This window comes from Hoplias malabaricus, chromosome 2 (genome assembly GCF_029633855.1).
Source record: "Hoplias malabaricus isolate fHopMal1 chromosome 2, fHopMal1.hap1, whole genome shotgun sequence".
NCBI classification, from domain to species: Eukaryota; Metazoa; Chordata; class Actinopteri; order Characiformes; family Erythrinidae; genus Hoplias; species Hoplias malabaricus.
This window is the reverse complement of record NC_089801.1, coordinates 73,232,682-73,241,662: the sequence shown is the minus strand read 5'-3', so window position 1 is coordinate 73,241,662 and position 8,981 is coordinate 73,232,682. Positions and strand designations below refer to the sequence as shown.

Sequence of the window (8,981 nt, the reverse complement as noted above, 5' to 3'; positions counted from 1 at the left end):
GTTTTAGAATAAGTCGAAGCTGACTTCAGAAAAAGCAGCGGTCCCTGTAGATTATATCATTTTATTATTTACAAGCGACCTTTTCTTTTTTACATCTCAATATCTAGAGTGTTTCTACTGGGGAAAAGGCGATTTATTTTTATTTTGACGGAAATGAACATGATATTTTGCCCGTTTTGTCATAAAACGCCGATTAACCTCCCTTAGGACTAAATATACCGGGGATGCATCTCGCGGCGGGGGTGCTGAATTCGGCACAACACCTGAATGCCCATCACTGCCCATCGTCCTACGCTGGCGCATGCGCAATGACGCAGACTGACTGTTCCCCAAGTGTTTGAAACTAAGCGGAGGATCTCCACGTTGGGAGCAAGTAATGCGACACAGGAGAGGCTTTCACAACCAAAAAGACAGCGATCTACATCGTTTCTACGGAATTTCTTCTTCATCGAACTCACCTCTCTGTGTATTTAAAGAAAAACTCGTTTGTGCATTTTTGCCTTGAAGTTCGGAAGGGTGGTCTCTCACACGATCGTGTACTCCAAGACAACAAATGCGTTTTGTTTTATCGTACCTCTGAAGTGTTAGGTAATCTGCTGCTGATATGTTGAATACAGCCAACTGGGACCCGCTAAACGTTGCCAACTATGTGGCAGAATATCTGGACTTGGTTGAATCGCTGCCGTTCGACCTACAAAGAAATGTCTCTCTCATGAGGGAAATAGACTCCAAATATCAAGGTAACAATTATTTTGTGTGTTTAATCTTGCTCTCTTGCAGTGTTCCGGTTGTGGGAGTCACGCTGAGTTGTTATATTTTTCTAGAGCTGCGGACTGGACACAATAGAGCTTTACAGCTCCGCTGCTCCACTGGAAGAAACGTCTACAACAAATAGGGCTGAGTCGATCAAAAAAAAAAAAAAAAAAAAAAAAAAAAGAATCGATTCCAAGTGTTTGGAAATTCCGAGTCGATTCTCAACTGTTTCGCTCGAAAACAAAATCCTTCCCTAAATACGTAATATGTATACTTAAAGTACAGATACACCCGCTGAGTCCAAATGTAATTTATTGTGTTAGTTTGTATTTGTTTTTGAATAAATTTGAGAACAGTGTCGAAGTGACTCGGAGCCGACTCTATGGTCTGGAATCGAACAGCACTAACAACAAATCTGTATTGATTCACATGGCTGTTTTTTTCAGGATTCAGTGTTGTGTTATCGTTGTGGTGATTGTCACAAATGAAAGTTTATATTTGCCTTAGTATTATTACAGAAACTTTCCGTGCCATATAAAATGTAGTGCTTCAGAATAAATTCTGCATCTTTTTAATGTGGAACGGAAAATGCGAAAAAGAAAATAACTTTCATTCAGCTTTTTCTTTTGTCAGCGTCTTTATGGACAATGTTCGCTAACGTAGCTTTGACACATTGTTTCTGGTAGATTTCGGTGTAGTGGCACTGTGGCTTTGTTGTTCAGTCCGAGTGTGATTTTGGTAAATCGGCTCAGAGTTCTCCAGCTGTAATTAGTGCAGCCGTCGTCGTGTTTATGCTTAAAACAACCGCTTCATAGACGTTTTAGTGGCTGGCATTAGGTTTATTTCGTTTCTCTCCGTTTCCTTGACACCGACTCGGTACGTTGACTGTTGCTTGAAAGGACAGTTATATGCTAACGTTGTCGTACGAAAACAGCAACACAACGAACGCAACCTTCACAACGAGCCGCAGCAACGCTATATAAACTGTTTCGCCCAGCGTTTCTGAACTGAGTGCGTCAGCTCCGTCGACTCTTGTTGGGCTGTAATGGTCATGGAACGTACGCTACGGATTTGATTTGCATATCCGACTCTGCCCCACCGCTTTCTGATTGGCTACTAATATTGGCCGTGGGCGTGCCAGCCAGGCAACGATTTGCTAGTGATTTTCTGTCCCTGTTGGCCACGCCCTGTCCGTACTCCGATTGGTGAACTGAGCCTACAGACGGGTCACGGCGTTTGTTGCTCGGCTCTGATTGGGTTTATTCTACTATTATAAGAGGGCGGGGCTATTGTGTTTATGCTCATTGTTCGCAGCCAAGTTCTTCACTTGAAATACAACGTCACGTTTGTAATTCTCAGTTGTAACTTACTCATCAACACGAGCCTCTAGATTTAAACTTATTCCTTAGACATTTAAATTAGTTGTTTGATGTAACTGGCCCCTGAGATAACCCTAATTCAGTATCATACGTAGGCAGCATGTAATTGATGCTGCAAATAAAATGACTGGAAAAATAAATGAAACGGTCATGTATTCCAAATGTATTTTTATTTGCTTGCAGAGATCCTCAAAGAACTGGATGAAGCTTACCAGAAGCACGGCCAAGAGGAGGACCCCATCCAGCGGAGACGCCTGCTTCACTGCATCCAGAGGGCCTTGATCCGAAGCCAGGAGCTGGGTGATGAGAAAATCCAGTTGGCCAGCCAGATGGTGGAGCTGGTGGAGAACCGCAGCCGGCAAGTGGACAGCTTTTCAGAACAACTGGAAGCTCACAGTGAGCCTCATGACAATGCAACACCTGCTTCGACAACCACCATCATGCCTGGAAAGAGGCGGGAGGAGGAGAAACGGCGAGAAGAGACCTTGGGTTTGGTGGACAGACTGGCAGGGGGTAGCAAGCGTTCGAGGAGGCAAAAGGCCAACAGCAACGAGAACCGGGAGAACGCGTCGGCCAGCCACCACGACGAAGTGGTCGGCTTCACAGGCAGGGAGAAGAGGACTAAGACGTCGAAGAAGAAGAAGAGGTCCAAAGCCAAGCAGGAGAGAGAGGCATCGCCCGCTGACCTACCCATCGACCCCAATGAGCCCACCTACTGCCTCTGTGAGCAGGTGTCCTATGGCGAGATGATAGGCTGCGACAATGATGAATGTCCCATTGAGTGGTTCCATTTCTCCTGCGTCGGGCTCAATCATAAACCCAAAGGGAAGTGGTATTGCCCCAAATGTAGAGGGGACACAGAGAAAACCATGGACAAAGCCTTGGAAAAATCCAAAAAGGACAGGGCCTATAACAGGTAGCTACGTACCTGTGGAACTGCACAACTGAGACTGAATATTTCTATTTATTTTAAATAATATTCATATAAATATTTAAACACTAGGATTCACTTCATTGTTGCACTTCAGTATTAAGGTTTATGTGAGACTTATCAGCTAGCAAAGTAGCACTAAAGGGCTTGAGCCCTGGGACTCGAAGGGTACAGTAAGAGCCGGTGATGCTCAAAGTATTTCTAACTGTGACTGTCTAGTTTGTGAGTTCGTCCCTGTTGTTACCCGAGCAGTACGGTTGAGGGACATATTGTTTTGTGAAAGCACTCGCAGCATGTGGCGATCCTATGTTCAATGTTTTAGCAAAGGTGTCCTCATTGCTAATAAAACAAGTATGACATTTGTGCTTCCAACTTGTAGGTCTTGTTTCAGGCTGCTCAAGTTTGAGACATGACATTTGGGCACAACACCAAAGCAAATTCAAGATTATTATTGAATATCCCATTGTAATATCTCAAAAGGTACAAGAAAGTAGCTCTAGAAAACGTTTACCACGTAAGACGTTCCTCATGAAAACCACAGATAACACTAAGCAGTGTACACACATACTTTACATGAGTTTCAAGGTGTATTTTTTTTTTTTTTTTTAAACAGTATGATACATGAGAGGCAAGTCGATAAACATCAAGGAATATAAAATCACACTTCCAGGCATGTAATAGCACACAATAGAGCATAATTAGTGGGGGGGGTCGCTTGTAGCTCGGTTCCAAACCAGGCACAAAATGCAACGATGGCAGGCCAGTACCATTTCAGTCCAGGGGAGTTTTTAACTCCATGTCTTTTTTTTTTTTTTTTAAAAACAAAAAAAAAAAAGGCCCTTGCATATATCATTTAGTCCATGTTTCTACGGCAACAGGCCAACATCGTATTTGGTTACTTTTTTAGACAGAGTGGCCAGGTGGTGAAGGCTGAATAGGACAGAGCAAGTACTCCCATGGAAGGGGGGGGGGGATGGGTGTGGTTGAGTAAAGTGCATTGGAGCTGTATGTTGGAGGGAGTGAGAGAGAAAAAGAAAGAAGGGACCGGGTGCGACGAGATGCTTCACAATTCACACGGTTAAACTAGCATCACACAAAGTTCTGCGTTCTTCAGTGAGAGGTCAACTGTCCCTCCAGCTCTGCTCAACGATGGCTGACACACGCTTCTCATACTCGCGCTTGTTCTCCTGGTAGAGCTGAGCCGCCTGGCTATTGGCCGGACTGTTGGGGTTCGGTTCATCAAGCAAAGACTGAACAGAATTATAGAGGGACCATTCGTAAATCAATAGCTTATTAACTCTACTCACATTTACAGGCGTAGTGTTAGTGTTAAAATCGTTTACCTGGATTGAGGTGAGAATTGATGAAACATCGTAAGTTGGACTCCAACGGTTTTGTAGAATATCAAGACATATACTTCCATCCGCATACACTGGGGGGGGGAAACGGTGTGGAGCATAGAATTAGCATCTTTTAGGACAAATGCCATTTTTAAAAAATATCTTATTTGCTCAAGGTTCTAAAGATAAAGCTTCTGAACATCCAATTAAGCTTAATGTGACAGTACCATTTGGATGAAACATCTTTGAAATGAATCTGACTGTTGGTGGTTTATTAGGGTATTCTTCTGTGAACTCTACAGTCAACTTGAAGGTACCTACAAAATGAGGTTAGCAGATGTATTAATGGTAATGCAGTTTGTCAATGCTGTCAATAGAGACTTTACACTGCTCCAAATAATAGGTCTTACCATCTTCAAAGGGAGTCCCCTCTGGACTGTAAAGAAAAATAAGGGAAAAAATAAACAAAATCAAATGCAGAAGTGACATCATAAACAACAGGAAATAGACAAATGCATCTGACAAAAAAACATGAGGTTCAGACCAAAATGTGTGGTTACTAAAATTCAGCTCCTTATGCAATCAACAAAATGAATCCATATTACTGAGGTGTATTTCTGTACTGAGATTCAGTATCTTAGGGGTCATGATTACTTTAACATAAGGGCTTGTTATATGTCTAAATGTGGTCAGGAAATATGCCCACACCACATTCACATTCATTTTCAGTTTGTGATTTAAAAGAAGGTACTTTAAAGTAAACAATATTAAAGCTACAACTGCTGTGCGCACACACTGAACCTGACATTTACACCCACACATTTCCCTTCACCTCAAATGAAGTTAATCAGCCAAGACGTGTTTAGTGTTTAAGGTAAGGACCCAACAAAGACGACAGGTCACGGGTTTTCATTGTTTGGTTTCTACATTACACTCTCAAGTGCAAAACCGAGGAAGCAAACTTCAGACGACTAATGTGTATAAATAATATTTATATATTAAATAATATTATATATATAATAGAGTACCATAATATTAAAATGCTTTGTACCTTTTGTTTATTTTATCAGCTCTGCTTATATAGGTGCACTTTGCAGTTCTGCAGTTACACACTGTACAATCTGTTGTTCTGCCTGCTTTGTTGGCCCCCGTTATACCTTTCTACAATGTTAAGGACCCTCATAAACCACCACATAGTGGGTATTTCTTTTGGGTGTTGGATCATTCTCAGAACTGCAGTGGCACTGACATTATTGTGTGTTTTGGCTGGTACTCGTGGATCAGACAGCAGGTTTTTAAACACTGGACATTCACTGGTCAGACACACAGACCTCTTTGGTCCACCTTATAGAGGTAAAATCAGAGACAGTAGCTCATCTGTTGCTGCACAGTTTGTGTTGGTCGTCCTCAAGTGCTTCATCAGTGCTCACAGAACGCTGTTGATTGGTCGGCAAACTATTCTCAGTCCAGCAGTGACACTGAGGACACCGTCTGATCCACTGTACCAGTCCTGAGTACTCACCCCACGAATAATACATGACCTTTGTGTCCTGGCCATTGAAAAGGAGGGCGAAAGAGGGCTAATGAAGTATTCAGATAAACAGATGGACTACAGTGTGTAACTAAAGTGTATCTATATGGCAAGGGGAGCTGATATGACTAAAAAGCACAGCAGATGTAGACTGTACGTTTAACAATGTATCCTTTAAGTATTTCTAAATGTACTCTACCCACACAAATATAAACATAAGCTCAGAATAACAGTGGAGCCTCAATGCTGGCATCCCACACGTTGTAGGTGATAAGATTATTCTGAGGTAAGCAGTGGAGTCAGGATAGTCTGAAAGCCAAATCAAAGCCCAAAGAGTGGACTGGCTTTGAGACGCTCACCCAAATATAACTGCGTTCCACACCATGATGTTGTTTTCTGAGGGAGCTCCACTAACTCCGGCCGGGGGATCCTCCTGAAGTCTGTTAGAAAACAGCAAAAGTGTGTCAGTGTCGGAGACGATCAGCTCAAACCGCCACCAGAAATACCCTATAGTGGCAAGGAGGACGCATTCAACGTTAAAAACACATTCAATTTCGACGAAGACTTGTTATTTGGCCTCAAATCCAAAATAAGCGAAGCCGAGCCGAGCCTGCATTTACCGTTACAGACGACGGACCGAGTCCCGAAACAACAAATACTCGGTGTGAAATCCTCGTATTACTCACGGCCTGAAAACCCTTCCCCAACAAATACACCGCTATTTACGATTTACCTCGAATAAAGAAAAGGTTAACGTCAAAACCGCAGTAAACAAGAGGGTGAAGTTGGCTTCCTAGTCGAATTTCGCCGTTCCACCTTAAAAGGTGCAGCAGTTAAACTTTACTGCCGCACCATTTAAGGTGGAGCAGACGTTTCAAATAAGAAGCTGGTAAACACTAGCTTCCTTCATAAATTCCTGGACGAGTTTACCTTTTAAAATCCCTCATGAGCCTTCGTCTCGCCGGAGTAGACATAGTCACCGCACAGAAACGGTTTTAATAACAGACTTTTATATATATTTAAATATATATATATCAGCCGTTTTCCCGATCACCCCTCTCAAACCCCGCTTAGACCCGACCCTCTGCCTCCGGACGCCTGCTAATGTTTAGAATCTGCTATGAAGATTTCAACAGGGAATTACGGACGATACCACTTCTGTTTGAGGGTGGGAGTCACTGTTTAACACCCTTTTAACAACCACACCAAGTAAAGAAACATTATAAATGAATTATTACATACGTACAGACAAATGTATACGTATGTATTTGACGTATTTTGTGCTTACATTAAGAAAAACCACCATTTAATTCACAAACGTTTTGGTGTTTCCCCCCTGTGTAAGTGAAGTTGTAATGACGCAGTGAAGGTCGACGCAGACTCCAGATGACAAGAGTGTGTCCGGACACGTGAGATTATAGTTTGGGGTGGGCACTGTAACTTCTGGGGAGAGAATATAATCAAATTTCATCTTTTGTTTACTCACAGGTTGGCCAGTTGCTAACTTTAGCCTCCCTAGTTTCTTACCCAAGCCTGAAAGAATATCAAGGTTGGGCTCACAGTGAAATCTCCTTTTATATAGTCTTCAAATAAATCACTGACCTTTACAAAAGCGTAGACAAGAATACCACTCAGTGGATTAGTTATTTAGCTCATCTGTAGTGGTACATCAGCCTAAAGCTTTGTTTTAGGAATAAAGGTCCAAATCCACTCGATTAAACCCCTAATATCTAATCTCAGATAAGCACAATTAAACATTTATAAGTTATTTCCAAGAAAATACCTCCTAATTCCTTAAAAGTGGCTTAGATACACTTTCACCTTCATCAAATATGTATGGGTCTGAGTATGCTTGGTCTTTGATTGGTGTCTTAGGTTTGTGACATAAGAAACCGTGGTTGTCCAAATCAGCTTGTTTCAAACCATCTTTGGAACACCGCAGCTATTGGAATTAAAATGGAGTTAACTGCATATTTTGCACAATATTTCTTGCATATACAAACACCACATGATCATTGTACTGCTACGAAGAGCTGATGGTTTTCAGGAGCATCAGTCAGGTACCTGTTTTGGATGATTACATTGGATCACTGCCACTACAAACTCGTACAAGAAAATTATTGCTAAAATGTAGGCACTTAATGTAGATGACTTAATGTTTGCGGAAACTTGCACCGAGTCTTTCACAGCACTGTGGGGATATTTTGGCCCACTCATTTTTACAGAATTGTTGAAGTTCACATTGGAGGGTTTTCAAGCATGAACCACCTTTTTAAGGTCATGCCACAGCATCATAATAGAATTCAGGTCAGGACTTCACTTAGTTTTTCTTCAGCTGTTCAGAGGTGGACTTGCTGGTGTGTTTTGGATCATTGTCCTGCTACAGAACCCAAGTTGGTTTCAGCTTGAATTCACGAACCGACAGCCGTACATCCTCCTTCAGGATTTTTTGGTAGACAGCGGAATTCATGGTTCCATTTATCACAGCAAGTCTCTCAGAAACAGCCCCAGAACATCACACGACCACCACATTTTACTGTAGGTATGATGTTTTTTCTGAAATGCGGTGTTACTTTTACGGCAGATGTAGTGGGACTCACACCTTCCAAAAAGTTAAACTTTTGTCTCGTCAGTCCACAGAGAATTTTCCCAAAAAGTTTTGGGGATCATCAAGATGATTTTTGGTTAAATTGAGACGAGTGTAATGTTCTTTTTGCGCAGCAGTTGTTTTCATTGTGGCACTCTTCCCTGCTTCAGGCCATTTCTGCCCAGTCTCTTTCTTACGGTGGAGTCATGAAAGCTGACCTTAACTGAGGCGAGTGAGGCCTGCAGTTCTTTGGATGCAGTTCTTTGTTGCGAGGTCTTTTGTGACTCTTGGACGAGTCGTTCAAGGGGTAATTGTGGTCGGCCGGCCGCTCCTGGGAAGATTCACCACAGTTCCACTTTTTTCGCCGTTTGTGGATAATGGCTCTCACTGTGGTTCGCTGCAGTCCCAAACCTTTAGAAATGGCTTTATAACCTTTTCCAGACCCAGATCTCAATTACTT

At 42.3% G+C, this 8,981-nt stretch overlaps 2 protein-coding genes across 2 annotated transcripts; one reads left to right on the top strand and one right to left on the bottom strand.

Moving 5' to 3' along the window:
• Positions 1–341: 341 nt before the first annotated feature.
• Positions 342–3,390, top strand: LOC136687163 (inhibitor of growth protein 1-like). The gene is made up of 2 exons (XM_066661446.1): positions 342–740; positions 2,316–3,390. Exons 1-2 carry the CDS (start codon positions 605–607, stop codon positions 3,050–3,052), a joined length of 873 nt encoding a protein of 290 aa, XP_066517543.1. The 5' UTR covers positions 342–604; the 3' UTR covers positions 3,053–3,390.
• Positions 3,391–3,395: 5 nt separating this feature from the next.
• LOC136687164 (ubiquitin-conjugating enzyme E2 A-like) lies at positions 3,396–7,023 on the bottom strand. Its single transcript, XM_066661447.1, has 6 exons — positions 6,865–7,023; positions 6,294–6,374; positions 4,814–4,839; positions 4,631–4,720; positions 4,407–4,495; positions 3,396–4,313 (listed from the first exon to the last, which is right to left on the bottom strand). Exons 1-6 carry the CDS (start codon positions 6,906–6,908, stop codon positions 4,185–4,187), a joined length of 459 nt encoding a protein of 152 aa, XP_066517544.1. The 5' UTR covers positions 6,909–7,023; the 3' UTR covers positions 3,396–4,184.
• Between the last annotated feature and the right edge of the window lie 1,958 nt (positions 7,024–8,981).

What these genes read in the sequence shown, in the direction of transcription:
- LOC136687163 (XM_066661446.1), top strand. Translation starts at nt 605, where the DNA reads ATGTTGAATACAGCCAACTGGGACCCGCTAAACGTTGCCAACTATGTG. An exon ending in AATAGACTCCAAATATCAAG is followed by an intron (nt 741 to 2,315) that starts GTAACAATTATT and finishes ATTTGCTTGCAG; the next exon opens with AGATCCTCAAAGAACTGGAT.
- LOC136687164 (XM_066661447.1), bottom strand. Translation starts at nt 6,908, where the DNA reads ATGTCTACTCCGGCGAGACGAAGGCTCATGAGGGATTTTAAAAG. An exon ending in TGGAACGCAGTTATATTTGG is followed by an intron (nt 4,840 to 6,293) that starts GTGAGCGTCTCA and finishes TTTTCTTTACAG; the next exon opens with TCCAGAGGGGACTCCCTTTG. An exon ending in GGGGACTCCCTTTGAAGATG is followed by an intron (nt 4,721 to 4,813) that starts GTAAGACCTATT and finishes CTCATTTTGTAG; the next exon opens with GTACCTTCAAGTTGACTGTA.